The sequence below is a fragment of the Rhyacophila brunnea genome, unplaced genomic scaffold, assembly GCF_057557595.1.
Source record: "Rhyacophila brunnea isolate RB1 unplaced genomic scaffold, BYU_Rbru_1.0 scaffold_13, whole genome shotgun sequence".
In the NCBI taxonomy this organism is placed as follows: Eukaryota; Metazoa; Arthropoda; class Insecta; order Trichoptera; family Rhyacophilidae; genus Rhyacophila; species Rhyacophila brunnea.
In genome coordinates, this window is record NW_028232785.1 from 23754586 (window position 1) to 23777759 (window position 23174).

General features: G+C 35.6%; 1 protein-coding gene across 3 annotated transcripts in view; it reads right to left on the reverse strand.

The window, feature by feature from the left end:
• LManII (Lysosomal alpha-mannosidase II) overlaps nucleotides 1-23174 on the reverse strand; it is a 65185-nt gene that overhangs the window by 17179 nt on the left and 24832 nt on the right. The window contains exons 4-13 of one of the 3 annotated variants that reach the window (XM_085940618.1): nucleotides 21813-21894; nucleotides 20396-20581; nucleotides 19226-19431; nucleotides 18302-18438; nucleotides 7213-7346; nucleotides 5205-5415; nucleotides 3564-3642; nucleotides 2294-2414; nucleotides 1730-1886; nucleotides 692-782 (exon numbers count right to left, since the gene is read on the reverse strand). In XM_085940618.1, the coding sequence (XP_085796744.1) occupies nucleotides 692-782; nucleotides 1730-1886; nucleotides 2294-2414; nucleotides 3564-3642; nucleotides 5205-5415; nucleotides 7213-7346; nucleotides 18302-18438; nucleotides 19226-19431; nucleotides 20396-20581; nucleotides 21813-21894 (1404 nt within the window). Of the gene's footprint in view, nucleotides 1-691; nucleotides 783-1729; nucleotides 1887-2293; nucleotides 2415-3563; nucleotides 3643-5204; nucleotides 5416-7212; nucleotides 7347-11696; nucleotides 11831-14900; nucleotides 15035-18301; nucleotides 18439-19225; nucleotides 19432-20395; nucleotides 20582-21812; nucleotides 21895-23174 lie in introns of all 3 variants that reach the window. The other 2 variants (XM_085940617.1, XM_085940619.1) reach the window with 2 other exon arrangements.

Genomic DNA, 23174 nt, shown 5'->3' on the forward strand with positions numbered 1-23174 from the left:
TTGGGGGCGGCAGTTACCCAAAGGGCGGCAAATTGAGGAGAATCATTAAGTATATATAAATAAGTACCCAAACTTAGTAATAACGGAAATATCTTTCCATTAAAAAAATCATCTCACTGGTAGGAAACAAGATGTAGTAATTAGGTACCTACCTAGTATAAAAATTTTAACAGGACTTTTTTTTGTCAAGTTTGCGATGTCTAGTTTACTTTCGTTGTTCTTGGACGTCACAGCAATGAACAGCAATGATACGTGAAGATTTGCGAATTATATTTGAAAAATTATAGGTAGGTAGGTAATTAGGTAAATAATTTAAAATTTATCCAAATATTTTTGCCGGTCACTCGCGAGTTTTGGAAGTTGTCAGGTGTATTTTTAAATGTACCTATCTGAAACGTTTTTAGACTCGCAATATTGTCTATTGAAGCAGAGATGGCATTTAAATTAGATTTAGTGGTATTGGTAATGTATCCATACAACACATTATTCTTAGATATTGGAGTCATGAAAGGATGATAAAAAGTACTGTATAAAATAATGTTGCAGCATTTTAACATTGCCTAAGAGCGGCATTTTGTCTAGGGACGTCACTGGATCTGTGCATGTGGCATTTTGACGTAACTTAGATTTATACAAGTCAACATTACACAATTCGGGTTATCTCTTGCAATTATTATTGATTTATCGTTACCTGTCCAATCTCTGACGATGAATGAAGACCCTGTAACTGGAACCTTGGCGTAGTAGTTGATCACGTGACCCAATGGATTGTACACGGTTACCTAAACAAGAAAGTAAACATTTTTAGAAAATTACAATATTCGTTATCCCAGTTTCCACAGAGTTTTCTCCAATTATTTCCAAAAGAAATAATCGAATTTTACATTATACAAACACAGATATTATATTGTCTAACCTAGTGACCGTAAACCACACCAAATTTTTTGGGTTTTGAGGGTTTTCATTACTCCAAATGCGACAATTGTGATTATTTACGAAGCTATTTAACCAAAAAATGAGCTTCATCACTGAAGATGATTTTTTCATGAAGTAATGGGTCTGTTTCGAATTAAAATGCCCAAATTTTAATAATTTGTATATGCTTTACAACTGTGTATCTTTCTATGATGATGTGCCAAACAATACTGAACATAAACGTCGATTTTGGTAGGAATCTGAAAAAATGGCTGCTTGCTATGACGTTTTAAAAATCTATAGTATTAATTTTATAACCCTTTATAATGTACAATTATAAGATCGGACAATTTAAAAACGCATAAAATTGTTATTTTATGTAGACAGGAGGCACTAACAAGGTTAATGATTTTAAAACATTTAATATTTAATTTATTTAGACGCGGTGGAGGAAGGATTGTGAGACCTAAAAAAAATAACACAAAGTACGTATCAGCAAGCATAATGTGCGAGGAGGTGTTCGATTCAAATCGAATGCAACATAAAGCCAATTTAAAAATGAATATGTAAAATTTTGTTTTACCTTTGATTTCAAATGGGTATTTTACACTTGTCTTACATGATCACCATTATTATGTTTTATTTGTACCCACATGAAGGCACTAGGGATTGCAATACACAATGAATATTTCAATACCGGTATTTCGGTATTTCTTATTGGATACCGGTATAATACCGGTATTCATCAAAACATATTTTAGACAAAAATAAGTACCTATCAATTTATTGTTACCTCTAGGGCGTGAGGACTTACCAAAAAGGTGTTGGATTTCTCAGTAGTTTCGCACTCTGAAATGTTGAGTTTGCAGAGATTCAGTGGAATGTAGGGAGCGTCGAATTCTTGGAAATCATCCAACTTCTTTGACGTCTTCGTATTGACAGCTTTGTTAGGCTTTTCAGACATCAGTTGGCTGAGGGATTTAAAACAAGGTTAAACATGCATTCTTAAGTACGTATCCAGCTATCATTATCATTTGTCTGAACTTCAAAAAACAGACGTTTACACGAATACTGGATGTGCGGTGCTATGCATGGAGGAGGGAGGGCTGACAGGGCTCTAGCCTGGGGGGCCCGGCGTGGCAAGTCGACCAGTTAAATGAGAAAACACACACTAAAAATGTGAATACATGAAAGACTCGAGGTTTGACATATATGTTTCCCGGACCCACAGCGCGCCGTCATTAGTCACACCCGATTAATCTTCAACTTCCAAGTTCATTGGCTATGGCGGTCCACCCCCGATCAGAGTAATTGTGACGATTCTACTTCCTGCACGTAGAGCAAGATCCCACCGATATTATAAGCGATGTTGACTCACTTTAATGCTTCCCGCGTGGTTATGAGGCAATCCTGTACGCCCTGCTCCAAAATCCTAGCGTAGTCCATGGCCACATGCTGCTTTTCAGTTCCTGTCACAGCATCGTGATGTTGCATGATACCTGCAGAAATGTAAACTCGAATCAGTATTATAAAGATGACTTTTCTTGACTGGACATGGCATGCTAAATTACTTTCTTCAGTGGAAATCATCGCATTGAAAGAATACATGCGTGTGCTTCACTTATCAGAGATTTGAGCCACATAAATCGTGGTCATTATAATGCATACCTAATATATTCTTTCCGCCGTTATATTCTTTCTAGCATACACATTATTTATATACAGACACATAACTCGATGTAAACTGTAAATACCTAAATTATCGACTTACCAACTTTTGGCAGCGATACCATGATATTATATTATATACTTTTAATTAAATTATATCTTTTCAATCAATAACATACAAGACTTAAGAGTTCAAATTATTGGAATAATCTGAAAGAAAGCTACATCCATCGCCATATTTTGGACAATGAAATTTACCAGTCAAGCTAGATATACAATCATTACTCATAATTTTAAATGGTTTAATATTGGCGACCATAATTTATAGTTTTTAATCAAGCTTTTAGTAAAACAAATTTACATTCTTCTCTCCCATAGTTATTACAAGATAAAAATAACTTTTTATATACAACGATTTTAAATTTTCTGTTGAATCCAATGACATAGTAACGCACGTATATATAAATAATTTAGTTTCTAGGACACCAGACCCCTAGCAACCAATAATGGTGTCGAAATAACTTTTCATACAAAACAGAATTTACTGAAAATGAATTCAATTCTACTTAAAGATGGCTAAAAGTATTAAAAAAATGCATTGGCATCGTGTTATAATACATTCTAAAAGTTTCAAATGTCTAGCTAGTCAGGAAGTTGGTTAAAAATCGATTGCAAGATTTGTACCGGACAAATAAGAATACGAGCTAAGAAAAACGTTGTAAAATCTAATTATTCGTTAAAATGTGTCGCAATTAAGTATGACTCCTTTATCATAGTGGTCTATGTGCGTGGCGCGATACCCAAGCGATGCAGGTTCAATTCCTGCGGGGTGTCTTACTTTTTTCCAAAAGATTTTTTCTATTGGTTATAATATATTTTCTCAGAAGTGTGAATTGTGTGTGTTCAATAGTTTGATTAAAATTTAAATGAACTATTTAATCATACAGCATTTTAATTAATTAATATTTAATTAACCATACCCATTGCTGATCGGAGCATGTTCAGGTCAACTTTGTCCTTTTCGTTCAAATTCGTCATGGCGTACAGTTGCTTGCAGACCTGAAAACCCAAATAACTATAATGACAAAATCAATTATTACAACTCAAATTACAGGTGTCGGGCTTTTGAAAATGGTCGAGAGCATTAGTACCGTTTCAATTATTACACATGGCAGTCAAGAATGAAAAATATTATTCTTCATCTTCTGTGACCACATTCACTCTTCAGTATTTTCAAGGTAGCCTTACAAGGTGAATCGGTGGGTATTTTGGTTAATGGGAAAAATATTAACAATATACGATATGCCGATGATACTGTGCTGATTGCTGATAGTTTAAAGAGTTTACATCAACTGGTAGAAAAGGCACCTACATGACTCCCTGTCGCTCGCCCGTCTATTTGCATGTTTCCAGATTATGCCAGTATCCAGTAGATCTGTGGATATAGGGATTGCAATACCGGCATTTCAAAACCGGTATTCCAGTAATTATCAATACCTGTTTTAAAAATTCAAAATACCGGAACTTTCGGTATTAAGAAAGCACATTCGTTAACGTGTTTGAAAATGAATTGATGTTATTTCTTCATTGCTTTGTACTATTTTGCCTGTTAAAATGAGTGTATAAGTTATGTGCTACTAAATGGAAATATAGTAACTGAATCGTGGTGAAATAATAGTAAAACAAAATCTATCAAATATATTTATGAAATTGTTGAGATGAATTAACCTAATATTATTTCGAAATAGAAAAAATCTGTGACAAAATGTTCAATCATATTGTACAACCTTTTTCTGCAGCCAGACTTATTTTCACTTGATAAACTAGCCTTTTGGACGACTTTAGTTAAAATTATCAATGTATTCAAATTATTCATAAAATTATGATCAATACATATTTTTAAATGTCAACATAATAAATGTAGGTAAGTAGATTTTTGCTGCAAAATAATGTTTTAAAGAGATTTTAATAGCTATAATTATGTACTAATAAATATTTCTGCGGTATTAATACCTGTATTCAATAATAAATACCGAAAAACCGGTATTGATATTTTTATTCGGTATAGCAATCCCTATGTGGATAGTATTTAGTAGCCTGCAACTTCGGAATCTGGTTGGCTTGAAGACCAAGCAAGTCAGATTGAAATTTTAACGAGGCATCTGCAGGACGTTGTTGAGCCAGGTCGAAAGTCTCCTCTTCATCTCTCAGCGTAATGAGAGGCTGTTTGATCTGCTCTCTTATCTTATCCCACTATACATTCAATATCCTTCAAGGTCTGCGTACGCTTTCTCTAACTCCTAGTAAGATGCCATGATAAAGCAGTCCTGCAGAATGTAGCTATTCCCATTCGGATAGATAAAAGTGCAATTTCCCGTGATGTGTACTCCCATATATTTGCAGCTGTTGCTTGTCGCTAATCAGGGAGAAATTTGAATCAGGATAGATGCTATTACACAAAACATTGGTTTTCTTATATTGGTTCTTGAATTATTATGCAATATTACGATTGTTTCTTGAACTCCCTCGATTCAGTTGTGATCAATGACTGCTTAGCCCTAAGTTGACGTATTGATGCCAGTATATATGTCCATAGCAAATGTTATAATTTTGACCCATACCTGAAGGAAATTGTTCGATTTCCTCTCAAAGTACTTCAGCGTTGGCCTTGAGGTGAAGTAACCGGTCCAATATGAATGCTGGTCTGACGCGTAGGGGAAGAAGTCATCTTCCTTTGTTGGCCATGTTGATTTCGAGTCGTGCAGAGCCTTGATGTAGCAAGATGGCGTCGAATAGAGGAGGTTGATTTTGGGTTCGGCTTTGTTGACATATCTACAATGGTAACAAGAATGGCATGTAATAATATATAATTATACATATTTCATTATTAAATATTTGTCTATTTTTTCTCCTCTCTCCCATGGATACATTTAACTTAAATCAGTCAAAATATACTGGAGTCAAACTCAGTAAAAATATACTTGAGTGCATGACAAACTCATTGTCTAGGGTAATTGATATTACCAGTCATAAAAAATGGTGATATCTGATATGAAAAGTGCTTTTAATTCATTTATTTTTAAATTAGATGTCACTTGTATTAATTTAATCCTGAGTTTATATTATTATTCAGTGGTGAAGGGTGAAGGTAGGCTGTTGGGATCTGACATAAACAGTGCATACTAAACTTTGTCAGGCATACGTTTTTGTTTACATTGAACTAAGACTATAAATTGCAGATAGTGTTGGTTAGTTTTTAAAATTCAATTAAACCCTGTCTAATATAAGTCATAATAGATAATAGTCAAAAATAATTCGTCTATCTATAAAATATTTAAAATTATGCCATTAAATCATACATGATTTTAGATATTATGGTTAAGTTTAGGCTGAGCTGATGAATTAAAAAAAACTACCTATATATAAGGATGACTAAAAAAGTGTACACAAGTTTTATCGGATCGCCCATAGCATAACTAAACTATTATGGTTTGGTTTAGGCAGGGTTTAACTGAATTTTAAAAATTAACTAGCACCATCTGCAATATGTATTCTTAATTCAATGAAAACAAATATGTTTGACTGACAAAGTTGTGCAAAGTGTGCACTATTTTTATCTCTGCCCCTCGATACTGAGTATGGTTTAGTTTAGGCTGGGCTGATGAATTAAGAAAAACTAACCTACACCATCTAGTAATAATATGAATTCTGAATTAAATAAAAACAAATAATTAGCATGACTAAAAAAATGTGCAATATTTTTGTCGGATCGCCCATAGCATAACTTTACTAAACTATTATGGTTTGGTTTAGGCAGGATTTAATTGGATTTAAGAAATTGCAGACAGTCTGGTTAAAGGCGGCACTTTGCTTAGGAACATCACTGGTGGGAACAAAACACAATTATTGCTAACAATAAGTTAATATAGTATCAAAAAATTATTCCCCAATAAAGCACACAAGCAATAATGTATGTTGACATTTACAAAACATGCAGATAAAACCAAATATTTTAATAAAAAAAAATAATTTACAAATCCGCACCATCGAAATAGCCCTTAAAATATCAATGTTTTATATTAATATAGATAACTAGTGAGTACCCGGTATGCGTTGCAATGCCACGTAAAGAAAGAAAGTGTTTGTGTTTTAATTCTGTTTATTGAAGTGCTTTCAGATAACCAATATTTTTTTTTTCCTTCTGGTGCGTACAAGAATAAATCAGAAGGTTTTCCAACGCGTGAGCAAGCCACACTGTACAGCTGTCCATATGAGAAGCATGGATTTTCCAAATTTGGTATAGGAACGCATACAAATAGAAGAAGAAGATGGTTGTACTAATTCAGAAACCTTCGCGGGTGTGCACACAACAACTCACCTGAGTTTCATCGCAATCGGATGAATGGTACAGGAACGGATACGAATAAAAGAAAATGTAATTAAGAAGAAGAAGATGGTTATACTAATTCATAAACCTTCGCGGGTATGCACACTACAACTCACCTAAGTTTCATCGCAATCGGATGAATGGTATAGGAACGCATACGGGACAGGCTGACAGACAAACAAACACACATTCATTTTTATATATAGATAATAATATTATTATGTAGATTTACAAGCACTCACTTGATAAGTTTGTCCAAGTTTTTGTACCAAACGTTGGCATCCATGTACGTGAAATCTCCTCCCATCGTCACCGTTATGTGGTTGGTCTGATATGCCTTCCATTCTTGGTTTATATAATTCATGAACTTCTCAACCTATGGATGTTCAAGTCAAAACCGTTCCATGAGGATTCATTTACGTGTTCAAACGCGAACATAATAATATGTCCATAGTAGGAGATTAAAATAAATGAATTGTGAAAAACACTTCCGAGAAAATATATTATAACCAATAGAAAAGATAACCGGCAGGAATCGAACCTGCATGTCTTGGGCTTACGCCCCATCCGCGCATTGTCCACTATGCTACTAGGTGACATACTGATTACGACAATTTTTAACCATTGGCATTTGAATACCTGCTCATCAGCGCTCTTCCAAATCAAGGTACTATTAATTGGCAATCGGTTTTTGTTTATTAAATCAAAGTAGGTGTAGATCGCACAACCAGAGTTGAGGCGGCCGAATACTCACACAGACGCATTTAACAAAAGGAACAGCCTGTAAAAGAATATTGTATTCACCAATACACACAATCTTTCCTATCTGTGTCGCACCAACTCTGGCTGAGAGACCTATACCTACTATTTCAATAATTACTAACCGACGTCACGGATCTCTCCAATATTTTATAATTGTAACTTACTCGAACTTTTTAATAATTTTTAATTAACTATTTCTTTTATTCAACGAATAATTTACAAGATTTAAGAATGTACCAATCTAATTATTGAACTTATCGAAGTTCTTGAAATTATCGAAGTTCAATAATTAGAATGGTACATTCTTAAATCTTGTGAATTATTCGTTGAATAAAAGAAATAGTAAATGAATTGTATTATAATATAGAATTAAATAATGTTTTTAAATTATATAGCTTCATGATGTTGTAGTAGGTTGGTAAAGTGCCAACTTCTAATACATTGGATCCGGGATAGATTCCGCGTTGTTTTATTTTACAGTGTACAAATCCACTGACATAAATATTATTTTATTATTTTATAATAGGATAAGTATAGTGTGTATATATAATTATATTACCTAAGTAAGTATGAATCGAGAGGCGGATTATTAAATAATGGTATGAATTAATAATTCATATTATAATATAATGTGCATAGCTGGCAGTCGCGAAGGGTGGAAGTAGGCTGTTGCGTTTCGATATCAATAGTGCACACTAAACTTTGTCAGTCATACTTATTTGTTTTCATACAAATAGCAGACGGTGCTGGTTAGTTTTTAACATTCAATTAAGACCCATTGCAGACAGAATTATTTTTTCAGGATCACTTAAAAAGGCACACTGATTACTGAAATTGATATAACTCATGTATTATTCATTCAATTCAAATAAATCTTTTAAATATTTATAGGTTTTGAATTTTTCTTTTAAGTATTTACATTTTAATTAAACTTTGTGTTTAAGTGGAATGAAAAAAATAGTCATGTCAAATATAGTTATTTGGGTTGTTTAGCCTTTTTTATACAAAATGACATAGATAAAAAGACCATGGTAGAAGTAAATAATAAAAGGAAGATATACTAAAACTGGAGCTAAATATAATACTCTACAAGATATTTAGAAGATAGAGAGCCATTTTATGTTTTTTACTGTCTCAAACACCTCATACCTAGCGAACTGATCATTATTTTGACAAATTTAAATAAAAATAGATTTTATAAATCAAATATTTCTTAAAAAAATATATTGGACTATATATAACTAACAGCATCTATTATTAAGTATCAACATCTATTATTAAGTAATTTCAACTTTAAAAAAAATCAAAATATGATTAAAATTGTCTGATTTTCATCATGTCCTGCGTCCTGTAATACCGGCGCCAAATTGGCGCCGATAGAGCGCGATCGGTTAAACCCTGTCATAATAGATAAAAAATATTCGTCTATCTTCTTCTTGGTTCTACAGTCATGGTCGAGGATCGCGACCACTTTTAATAAAATAAATTATGCCGAATCAGCTATTCGCGTGATCAAAGGGCTGTTTAGATCGGAACAGGTACAATATTGGACATCAAAGTATGACAATATTTGAAAAAAAATGCATGCATTTGTTTATAATCAATTAAAATTGATTTTCTCGTGCAGTGTTACCAAATTAATTACATGCACAGTCAGTGCTGTCAAAAAAAATACCAAAAATAGGAAAAGAAAATAAGCTAAATGATTTATAATAAAATTATCATCGTTGTTTTCACGAGATGGCACTGGCCATTCATGCGGGGGTTCCGGATTCGATCCCGGTGAGTTCACAATAAATTTATGTGATTTTAATAATTATTGTGAGTGTTTGTGATTTTTTTACTTATATATATTACTAACTTCACTGCATTGGGTCTCATCAGTGGCGCACCCAGGGGGTGGGCCAAGGGGCCCTGGCACTCCCCAAACATGAAAATTATCAGAATGATTTTAAACATTGAAATTTAAAGCCAATAAACTATACCTTTGGGCGTAAAAACACGGCAAAAAATGATTTGTAATTCTCCAGCAACCCTTTTAGAAAAATTTCTTAGATTTTAATTTCTAACACAACACTAATCTCAGGTTTTTTAAAAACCCAATCCTTAATGGAACTGTCAAAAAATTCTCGGTGTTGACCCGAATTCCGGTGTGGTGTAGGTCATGGCTGGGGAGGGCTGACAGGGCTCTAGCCTGGGGGCCGGGGCTGTGGGGGGCCCGGCGTGTCGGGTTGACCAGATAAGTGAGATAAACACACACCATAAATTAGCTTTAATAGTAAAAATAGTCGCCTGCGGTGCTATTATACTTCATGGTCATAAACATTTTCAATTACTTATATAATTGTGCAATATATTTTTTGATTATTATGTGTCGATACTCGACAGTTCCATTATTAAAGTATATGTATTAAAAATCGCCAATAGTTCACTGTATAAGTACCCTTAATTTGAACTAAAACACAATTTGAAAAACGTTAATGTAGTGTTTCACACTGCCTTTAATCTTAGCGGTAGGTAGGGGGCCCGCCAATCCTAGCCTGAGGGCCCGTTTCAGGATGTGGGGACCATGGTGTAGGTAATAGACAAAAGACCGATAAACGAGAAGAAGAAAAAGAGCCTATGAGACTAATTTACATTCTCCTCCTTGCCTTTCCCCCCAATATTTAATCCTGGGTGCGCCACTGGGTCTCATGGCCTGTTATAGTAAACAACACTAGCACACATTGAAAAATAATAATATGTGTATTTGCCAGACCCAGGATCGAACCAGGGAGTCACGATATTATAAAGCGACGCGTAAGCCAATCGGCCGCCGAAATTTTGTCATCACGTAAATGTTGTAGTATGTCAAATTTTATTTATTGGTATTTATGTGCTTTCAAAACAAGAATTTTTCAGTTGTTTGCTGTGTCAAAAAATTATAAATTTAAAGCCTTACACTGGACGCGCATTTTGCAAGCAGGATGTATATTAAAAATTCTAGAGTTGGCAAGAAATATGCTATGTAATTAGCTGCTATATTACCAGTGATGTCCCTAGACAAAATGCCGCCGCTAGGCAGCGCTATAATGCCGCCCCATTGTTTATACAATATTTTATATAATCCGTGTATCGCTCGTGTCGTTTCTGTGTCACCAAGAACTTCGAAAGACAACGGAAGTAAACTAGACATCACGAACCTTTTATGTTAATTTATACATTTTGTTTTCAACCAGTGACCTATTTTTTAAAAGGAAAAATATTTTCGTTATTTAGTTCTCAGTTTAGGTAGCTATTTCTATATACACCTAATGATTCTCCTCAATTTGCCACCTATCGAGTAACTGCTGCCCCTAAGCGACGCTCAATCTGCCTACCCCCACGGGAGGTCACTGTATATTAGGTACTAATAATTATTATGTAAAATGTCAGGCAGTTACTTTGTATTATATACATGCCACATTACTTTAAAGCGCCAGAGAAAAGCATATTAAGTAAATTGTTATTTCATGCAGAAAAGCGTTTAATACAATCTGTGTTCAATAAATAATATAGTCCAGGGGCCCGATGTTAGAACTTGCGAGTGCCAGCTGCCCGGTCGACATGACGTCATATGACATCATTGTGACGTACTACCGGAGTGATAATAGCGCTCGAGAATATAACGCTACTCCGACAGCGGCGCTATTCATTGTCACCATACACATATAGGTGTTTCATCGTAATAATATCTACGGTGGGCACTGCGGGCGAGCGGCATGCTTCGAGCGTGTATTGGCTGACATCACAATTACGTCATGTCGTCTGGTGCCACACGAGTCGATAATTAGGAAATCGCGGTGCAGCGTTTCTCATTTGGCTGTTCGCAACCCAGTTGGTGGACAATAAAAAGCAATACTTCAGACTGGGCCTAGATCATTTCGAAAATATGTGTTAGATTAAATTTGTGTTAGAATGCAAATTAGTTGACTTGTTCACTAACTTTATGAGTTTGTCCAAGTTCTTAAACCACATTTGGGCGTCCTGGTAATTGAAGTCCTCCCCCATCGTGATTATTATATTCTCAGTCTTGTACGCGCGGCTTTGGTAATTGGTAAAGTTCAAGAATTTCTGCACCTGTGTTGATTTTAAATTTTTATTATCAAGGCAATTGTATTTACAATCGAATCAGTCAAACATAATTCGGAAACACGCCAGCGCATCTATTGTATACACAGGACTGCTTTCGGCCTTTACGGTAGCTAACTAGGGTAGGAAAGCATCGAAATATTAACACTTATTGTAACAATTACAATAAGTCTATTCTATACTGTCTTATCGACCGCTAAAGTGATAAAGTGATAAATATTGTCAAACTTAGGGTAGGTTTGTATCAAAGTATTAGCACTTATTGTAACAATTACACTAAGTTGGTTGTATTGTTGCAATAAATGCTATATTTTAACAGCACCTCTCTTGCTGCTGTTAAAATATAGCACTTAAGCCTCAATTACATTGAGCTTCTTTACGAGCTGTTTATTGGCGAATTTACAATCTGCCTGTTAAGTCGCCCAGTGTAATCATCGAATAAGCTAATAAGCAGGTTGTAAACACTCTACCGAGAAAAGTTGAAAGCCGGTCAACTTTACACGCTACATGCCGGCGTGTGGGACTACTGCGTCTGCGCAGTAGAGCGCAGTACCAACCTCCCGGTAAAAAAACGAACTACGTTCCATCAAAATAGTCGCTGGCTTGTGGCTTCTCAGCGAATGGAAAGTTTTGTGTGTAATCATCAAATCGCAGTAGCTGAATCGCCCGCTTTTAAATTCGCCAATAAACAGCTCGTAAATAAGCTCAATGTAATTGAGGCTTTATTGCAAAAATTATAACCAACGTATAGTAATTGTTACAATAAGTGTTAATACTTTAACTAAGTTTAATAATATTTATCACTCTTTCACTTTAGCGGTCGATAAGTATAGAATAGACCCACTGAACTGTCAAAACTATCTACGAGGGTGGGTCAATAATTCCTTAGAAAAAAGCATTAAAACAGTTTTTATTTTTGTATTTTTTTTTTATTTCTCAACATAATCTCCTTGGAGCTCAATACACTTGGTTAGACGTTTCTCAATTTTTTTTAAACCATCAGAAAAATAAGTTTTCGGAAGGTCCTCAAAATAAGCATTTGTCCGATCGGTGACTTCTTCATTTGAAAAAAAACGTTGTCCACTTAGCCATTTTTTTAAGTTTGGGAAAAGGAAAAAGTCACTGGGGGCTAAATCTGGCGAATACGGTGGGTGGTCGACCAATTCGAACTTCAATTCTTCAATTTTAGCCATTGATCGTAAACATGTGTGAACACGGGCATTGTCCTGATGAAAGAGGATTTTTTTCCTGTTTAAATGAGGCCGTTTTTCTTCAATTTCGTTTTTTAGCTGGTCCAATAAAGATGCATAATAATCTCCTGTTATTGTTTTTCCTTTTTCCAAATAGTCAACGAAAATAATTTCACGTGCATCCCAAAATACAGTAGCCATAACCTTACCAGCGGATTTTACGGTTTTCGCCTTCTTTGGACATGGTTTGTCTTCGCAATCCACTGCTTTGACTGTTCTTTCGTCTCGGGAGTATAGTGGTGTATCCATGTTTCATCTACAGTCACAAAGCGACGAAAAAATTCATCCGGATTGCGTTGCATGAGCGACAACAGGGCTTTAGAGGCCACCACCCTATTGCGTTTATTGTCGACTGTGAGCAAACGCGGCACCCATCTTGCAGAAATATTTTTCATGCCCAATTTGTCATGTAAAATAGAAATGACGCTACCTTTTGAGATCCCTGTAACCTCAATTATCTCACTCAACTTTAATCTTCGGTCACTTAACACCATATCGTGGATTTTATTGATCATTTCTGGTGTAGTCACCTCTACAGGACGTCCTGAGCGTGGTTCATCCTTTGTTGATGTACGACCACGTTTAAATTCATTTAACCAGTTATAAATAGTTGCAAGTGAAGGAGCAGATATGCCGTGAACTAAATCCAACTCATTTTTTATTTCCTTTGCTGTTAACCCTTTTATATTAAAATGTTTAATAACAGCTCTAAACTCAATTTTCTCCATTTTCCATTTTTCCATTTTCCACAAGCAATTTTTTTTTTTAAATGTACGAGAAACACACAACAACCCGACCAATCTGATTGAAACTTCGCAGCATACTGAATCGGTAGTGCCGCTGCATGAAAACAAACCGCTTACAGTACTAGTCGCGCCACCTGTCGGCTTTTCTAAGGACTTATTGACCCACCCTCGTATCTCACTCTAAAATTTATCACAGCCAAAAGAAAGCCTGTTAAAACATAGTACCTGCTTATTGTAACAATTACAACTCACTTATTGTAATTGTTACAATAAGTGCTAATACTTGGATACTTTCCTACCGTAGATAGCGGCCGAAAGCAGTCTTGTGTATAGAATATATGCGCAGGTGGGTGTACCCCAGATTTCATCGATCTCAGCCAAAGTGTTTTACTAATTAATTTATCTACCCTACCTAATTACGACGAAATTATCTAATTATGATGCGACTGAAATGCTTTTCAAATTTATGGCTTTTGTGGTTTGAATCAAGGTAGGAATCAATAATAATTCATAATTTGAAAACAGCGGGAAATATATAACTTTTCCTAGTGTCATTGTTGTGGGGCTAGACGATATCGATGTGATTGGGGATGATCAGGAGGTGTAGATGGAGCGTCGTCAGGAGGAGAGATGAGAAGTCGAGATTTGGTGGTTGCTCCGATGGATAGAGTAGCGAGTTTTATTTGCAGCGTAAGCATTCGGTACCTATGTTATAAGAGCGTTATGTTACAATACTTTATGATACTGTTCCGAGGTCCAAGCTCGATGGAATAGAATGCTGTGCGGAGCGACTGACACGAAGTTTACTGATCGGCTTTAGATTAAGATTGATACGAATATGTATTTAGACTGACTAACTCATCAACTATGACCTGCTAATTATATGCATGAATATTCGGTAAATTGCGAGTCCGCGTTGAAGCATTGAACATTCAACCAGTATTGCAAGTGATTATCTTCCCATATTCCCCGAATTGTTAATAACATTACGATTTCCAAACAGCCAAAATATTAATAACGAAAAATAAACCACACTGAAAACTTCAGGAACGATTTACTAACTTGATCAGCTTATCCAAGTTCTTGAACCAGATTCCTGCATCTTGGTAATTAAAGTCGTCACCCATTGTCATGATTAGCTGGTTGGTCTTATAAGATGCTGCTTGTCTCATGGTGTAATTAATGAATCCGTTGACCTATTTAATTATAATATTGTATTGTTGTGTTGTCTCCTTCAAAATGGTGGTAAATTTCAGAAAAATCTCATTCTTAAGGCTATACTTCAGCTGGGGCACGGCCTAAAACGATCGCGACTACGCGACGCGAAGATTGTGCAAATGACGCGTGCAGCACAAAACATAATTTGTCATAAAACGTCAACATGCGTCCATTTAATGTTATGTTTATTGTTCTATTACTAATAATAATAACATATTCATTGACATGTTTTCTTTTTCAAGTAAATGGGTAACGTTTTTTAGTCATCTTTACACGATTTAAGAATTAATTCCCCCGTCGCCATCACAAAACAAATTGACGTGTTCACAGCTCGACTTTCGCTCTCTGATTGCCAGCCAGTCCGAAATTTCGTCGCACCTATATTTACCCACGGTGGCCGCGTGGCTTAAGCGTTGGACTATAACGCCGTGGGTCCCAGGTTCGAATCCTGGGTCTGGCAAGTACACATATTGTTTTTCAATTTGTGTCTGTCAGGGTATGGACCTAATAGGTTGAGCAAGTGGCTGGCATCCATTTCTCGTAAAAAATAAAATCTGTTAATACAAACCTCTACTATGTTGAGGCCCATATGATCCTATTAGGATCGGACATGGTCGAAAGAAAAAAGAAAGAATAGTTGAAAATTATTTGCCGTTTCAATGAAGTACCGTTTTAATAAAAACATATCTAATATGTTGTAAATTTGTTTTCATTGTAATGGTGTTCGTGTGGTTGTCAGTTACAGAATAATTTATTATATTACTACTATCAACCGAAAGTACTTGATGAATCAACTAAATACAATAAAATACCTAGGTAAAAACTGTATTTTCACTTGAAGTGTTAATTTGTAAATAATTACAAGATAAAAAGAACTCTTTATATGCAAAGTTTTTAAATTTTCTGTTGAATCATATAAACTTGAATTGACTAGCTTAAACGATCAAAAAAATTTGTATTTGATAGAAATAATGCTGAATTGTCATTTTGACATTTCATATTGATTTCCATAGTAACGCATGTATATATTAATAATTTAGTTGCTAGGACCCCAGACCCCTAGCAACCAATAATAGTGGATTGGTTTACGGATTTCTTCCGAAATAACTTTTCATACAAAACAGAATTGACTGAAAACGAATTCAATTCTATTTAAAGATGGCTAAAAGTATTTAAAAAATGCATTGGCATCGTGTTCTGATATATTCTGAAAGTTTCAAATGTCTAGCTAGTCGGGAAGTTGGTTAAAAATCGATTGCAAGATTTGTACTGGATAAACAACCACCGGACAAATAAGAATACGACCTAATAAAAACCCTATCACTAATAATACAATAAATAGGCGTATAAATACATTGTCAAACCCTAATAATAGATCATTAAATAATAATCAATAAATACGACATTAAAGAGGTTTAAAATCGTCAAATATATTTCCATTCAACAGCTGTTAATACTAGAGTATTGAAATTCGGTATAAGTTACCTAAAAAATAAATAATCTGGGCTTTAGAAATAAATTTAATACCCCATACGCCCACGGTGGCCGTGCGGCTTAAGCGTTGGACTATAACGCCGTGGGTCCCAGGTTCGAATCCTGGGTCTGGCAAGTACACATATTGTTTTTCAATTTGTGGGTGTCAGGGTATGGACCTAATAGGTTGAGCAAGTGGCTGACATCCATTTCTCGTAAAAAACAAAATCTGTCAATACAAACCTCTACTCTGTGGAGGCCCATATGATCCTATTAGGATCGGACATGGTCGAAAGAAAGAAGAAGAAATTTACACGTAAGTAGATGAATTTACTGCTGACTGTACGTATTATCGCGACCATAACAAGAAAATGCACGTGGAAGTTGCAAGATTTCATACAAGTATCAAGCAAGTTCAGAAGCTTCTGAATTTTCACGTGACAGTTGGAATTTGGGCGATATCTACGCCTGCGCAGTAGAACGATAGTGGCGAACCTGCCGGAAAAAATACGTAGATACTACACCGCTGGCCATATTCGAAAGAAAGATCCTCAGGAGAATTTTCGGGCCCACATTGGAAAATGGAAGTTACAGGATAAAAATGAACCACGAGTTAGAAGAATTAATAAAACATGAAACGGTGGTGAAATTCTGTCGATCCCAAAGACTAAGGTGGGCTGGACACGTTGAGAGAATGCCTGAGCACAGGACGCCAAAAATCATGACCAAATGGATCCCACAGTGGAAACGGCCTAGGGGCAGACCAAAGAAGAGGTGAGCTGACTGTATCGAAGAGGACTGGAGAAAGATGGGGAGGGCTGGAGACTGGAGAGGAGCAGCCAGGGAAAGGAGCGTGTGGAGGACAATTGTAGAGGAGGCCAAATCCCGCCCCGGGATGTAGTGCCGAGAAAGAAGAAGAAGAAGAACTACACCGCGTAAAGCATTTTGACGTTTACAATTTTTCACAACCAGTCAAATAGTACCTACTATAAAATGACAACATCGCGTGTCGGTAACGCTTGATGAATGAGATTGACGAGACAGTCAGCACTTTTACGTGTGAAAAGTTATTATCGCGATAGTTAAATTTACACACTATTGGTGCCAGTAAATTCATGCACATAAGCGCTATTATTTATTATTTACTTGCAGCAATAGTGTGTGTTATAAACTTTCACGATAATAACTACTGCTTACACGTAAAAGTGCTGACTGTCTTTCCAATCTCATTCTTCAACAGACAAAGTATTTGACAGGTTGTGAAAATTGGTTAACCTGCGCGGTGTAGTTTGTTTTTTTACCGGCAGGTTCGCAATCGAATCGCGGATATCGAACAATCCCAACTGTCGCGTGAAAATTCAGAAGCTTCCGAACTTTTTTGATTCATGCACGCAATCTTGCAACTTGAATGAGAATACATCTTTACACGTGCATTTTCTTGTTATGGCCGCGATGATACGTACTGTAAATCCATGCACGTGTAAACGGGGTATTAGTCTAGTCTAGTAAGAACAGAGTGAGGAAAAGTAATATTTTCGTTTCATTTTTTTATTTTGACAGCTTCAAAATAGGACCAACGAGTTTTGGTGCAAAATTGTATATTGTGCTTGGCCAGTAAACGTTGAATGTTGCTATAAAGTTACAACCATGTTCTTTTGACCACTCACTAAACCTGTATATTATGTACATAAATACTCAATAGTCCGTCTTCGATTCATACTATTTTCATATTACGAATGCAAGCAATATTATATTGTATTTAGTATTGTTACCATCTTGTCGACATTGTAATCGGGGCTGTTGATATCGTCAATGAACGGCTCGTCGGCGCAGAGGATATCGAAACAGAAACCAGGGGGTGGCGAGTAAGTGTTGAACATTATCCCTGTGAACATGTCGGACGCCTTGCCTGAAAAAAAAAACAATATAGGGATGAAATAGAATAATTCCGATAGGCTATATTCCAATACATTACATTTCGACGCAGGGTTTTAAATATGTGTCCTACGAAAATGAACCGTGCCATAGTGTGTGTAATACACCAATATTAAATGAGCGTCAATATATGAACCGAGAGCAGTTGTCAGAATTCGACGTGTGACCTATTTTTGACACGTGTTTAAATTTATCCAGTATTCTTCCACACTCGAGATCGGTTGTCTGTTTCTCCACATTAACAGGTGTGGAGAGTATTTCTGAGTTCCCTGGTTAAATCATTTTAATTAGTGGCGAAGGGTGGAGGTAGGCTAAAGTTAAACTTTATACCTACTTTACAATTTGTAAGCCCATGACCTACCAAGATGGCGGCTAAAAATCACATTTTTCCCCGATCTTTAATATTTATTCGTATTTAACGAAAATAAATAAATTTTACTGATCAAATTTAGTGTGCACTATTCATGTCGGATCTTAACAGTCTACCTTCACACCTCGCCATTGCCTCAGATAGATACCTATAAATAAGAGAAATCTTAAAAACAAAAAAATACGACATCTGACGGGACTTGAACCCGTATCCACTGGATTCGTGCCAATGTGCTTTAACAAATTAAGCCACCGGCGTTTTATCTAATTATTAGTAGTTTTAAATTGAGTAAATTTTAATTAAATAATACAAAAGCTGATATCAAAAAATTAATGCATTGTGATAAGCATCTCAAGATGTAAGAGTTGTAAGTGTGTTACTGGCTACATACCCAAATCATCACTGGCCCTCCATATCATCTCAGCTTCCTGCTTCGTCATCCTGTTGTGTCTATCCTGGTAGTCTGATCTTCCCAGGAGGAGTCCGTCGTAGCCAGCCGCCGCGAAGATGTTGGCCATCTCCCTTGAGTGGCCGAAGGGATCTATCTGCCAACCGGTCCTCGGGCGTCCGCAGTCGCCGAAGGTGTCATTCAGCTTACTGTATTAATTCCACAAAATTAATAGGTTATTGAAATAAAATTTTAGATAGATATAGGTACAGCCAGTGGTGAAGAGTGGAGGTAGGCTGTTAAGATCTGATATAAATAGTCCACAATAAACTCTGTCAGTTATACTTATTTGTTTTCATTGAACTAAGATTACAATTTACAGATGGTGTTGGTTAGTTTTTTTAAATCAATTGAACCCAGCCTAATGCTTCAAATACACTCTATGACGATCGGTCATATATATGTCGAAAAACCCGTTTCTTATGTTGGCGTCCTGTGTCATTGGGTGTCACAAAGTGTAAATACGATGTCATAGCTGTCATACAATATGTATGTATAAATGTCGGAATGGCATATATTTGATCATAGACACTAAAACGCTCTTAGCATATATGTGCCCGATCGTCATATAGTCTATTTGAGCCTTAAACCGTACCATAATTATTTTGGATGATATGACAAAATTGTACACACTTTTTCAATATGTATGAACATATTTGTTTTCGTTGGATTAAGGATGCAATATATTATTACACACATTGTCGGTTATTTTTTTAAATTCATTAAGCCCTGCCTAAAGCAAACTATAATAGATAAAAAATATTATTCTATCTATAAAATCCCCAAAGTTAATTGCATAATTTTAGATATTTTATGGATAGACGAGTATTTTTTTGGCTTGGTTTTCGCAGGGAATTGAATTTTAAAAACTAACCAACATCATCTGTAAAATGTAGTCTTATTTCAATAAAAACAAATACGTACGACTGACAATGTTTAATGTGCACTACTTGTGACGGATCTTAACAGCCTTCCTCCACCCTTCGCCATTGCTAATATACATACATGTGACGTATTCTATAATAATATTGAGGGTAATGCATGTTAGCTGTATGCTCTATTAAAAGAGTGTAAAAATGATAATTGTTATCACTAATAATTATTGTTTCATACCGCAATCCCCATGTCAGTTGATCAACGATGGACTGGTAGTGGGTGGTGGCTTCGTCGTTCATGGACCAAGCGCCTCCTGAAAACTGCAGACGTCCCTCGTTGACCAGACGGCGCACATGGTGACGCCTCTGGTCTCCCTGCTCGCTCCACCACTTCCAGAAGAACGCTGTCTCCACGTACACGAACCTGAAAAAATCAACATTGAAGTTTTTTTACATAACTATAATCAAGTATCTGGGGGTTGAATGAATATAATTAGTGTAGGTACTGGTGGCCAAGATGAATCAGATTCATTCTTTTTAACACTACAACAGACCACGATGCCTAATGACGGCAATGTAGTCAGGATCACACTTCACCGTGAAATGTTGTATCGGGAATATTATTTGGTCGTATATTAAAGGCAGTCCAACTTTTTTATGTCGTATAGTACCTACTGACATAAAATTCATGAATTCATGAATTCTTGTGAAGCGCGCTGGCTATCTTATGAAAAAATGAAATAAAAGGGTCAAATTAATCATAATGTTGAAATTTGAGGCAAATTAGTTTAGGAACGATAATTTTGTTGTTAAGCTTGTCTATTTGGTTTAAATTTTAAAAAAAAATTGAGTGAATAAATCAATGCAAGAACCACTAATGCATTCACTGATTGAAAAAGACAAAGTGAAGGCATTCATAAAAAAATTGGAGCTTTGTAATTCAAAATGACAAAAAAATAAGTTCGCCATGTCTCCACTTTTAAATGATTTCTACGCCAGATTTATATTGAAGCAAACAAAAATCTATTTACTGAGTTCTTGGTTAGTTTGCTAATACACTTTTCACATTATTTTATTACTAGTAAAAAAAGTAGTAAAAAAAGGCGCTGCTTTATGTCAGGGCTATTAAATATTTTAAATATGTGGTTGAAAGATCCTGGTCTGGGGGCCCGCTTCAGGATGTGGGGCACATGATTGAATCCATTAATTTGTTAATGAACGATGATGAATTTGGATTGACTACTATTGAAATTGATTGTGATAATAAACAAGCACGTTCGTCGCACGAAAAACAAATTAATTTAAAAATGAATATAAGTAGTTACCTTGTTTATTTTCATATTTTTTTTCATTTTTGTATTAGTACATTGTTTACTATTTTAAAAGGTGTCTGTATTATAGGCGCCAAGATAAGATTTTTTAAAAGGGAGGCGTAGTAACATAAAGTTTGGAAACCACTGGTCTACAGTCATCTCTTTCCGATAAGAACGCTCACGGCAAACTATTCCACGGTGAAATGTTTTACGTACAATTCCTAGTTCATTCAAAGTCCTAGTTTACTGGCCTTTTCTTAAAAATCCACGAATATTTTTATCGACGTGTTCTTCTACTAGTAATTTTATATTATTAATACATTATATTATATATTTATTTACCTCCTGACTGGATCCTTCATGAGCTCATCGATGACGGAATCCAGGATGTACTGCACGCCAGCCTTCTGGTATTTGGTGCTACCTGGAATGTATCATTGACAATACAATTAATTAGTTTAGCATCAAACGAAAATTCTTGGCAGAAAAAAAAATGCTACATAGCTCAGAAATGATTGAAAAGTCTCACTATTGGATTTACTACGAGAATATATAACAGTTCCATGGGCTGCGGGGTTCCCAATATTCTCATTATCTGTTAAATAATATTGGAAGAGTATTTATTCTTGCCAAGGCAAGGCAAATTATATATCAATAAATAAATAAAGTTTGTGAATGTTGAGTTGGTAAATAATTCAAAAAATATATTAAAATTTGATTCTTTATTAATTCATCATGGGCACTTCTGAATCGATTATAACCGCTGTATGGCAAAGATGAGTTTTGGTCCAATACAATAATTAAAATACAATTATCATGTGCTATATGAGACACAGATGGATCGCGTACGTTTTCATCAACCTAATCCACTGTAATCGTCATTGACTGTAATATTAATAGACTCATGTAACGGCTTATTTTGTTTTGTTACGCCAAAGAAGTATAAATTCTAACGCGCGTACATAAGCACACACACCGATTTTTTTATTCCTAGATTCCTTGTTACTACAAAAATGTCCTTCTGAAGTTAAAACTCTGAGAGAAGTAGAGGAGTAAGAGGGGTGGAAAGTCTTGATCGCTCAAAATATAACAGAATATGTTGGTCACGATCCTCAGCCATGAGGGAACGACCAAGAAGATGAAGTCAGAATAATGTTAAATACTTTGATGAAAAAATATTTATTTGCAGAATAAATAACCAAGGGAAATGGTTGTTCAAAAAATATTCTTGGGGGACCCAATATACAGTGTTTTATCATAAGGTTAAGGGTCACAGGGTTGAAAAATAGTCTCGCATGATCTAAATAATGGCTCCCGCAAGGGGGGGCCTGACAAGGCTCTAGCCTGAGGGCCCGGGCTTAGGGGGGGCCTGGCGTGGCGAGTCGACCAGTTGAGATAAACAAACACTATAATTTTTCTCTAATAGTAAAAAAAATCGCCTGTGGCGCTATTTCACAACAAGAGTTTTATTTTATAATTATTCTTAGTGTGTTAATAAAAATGACTAGGTATTTATCCAATATGGCGAAGAGTCACATGTTACTTGGTTAGGTACCACAAAAGGGGGTCGTGATCAGGGGCCTTATGTTATAACTTGCTAGTTGAAGTCGCCCGGTCGACATGACGTCATATGACATCATTGTGACGTACTACCGGAGTGATAATAGCATTCGAGAAATTAAGGCTACTCAAACACTGGCGTTA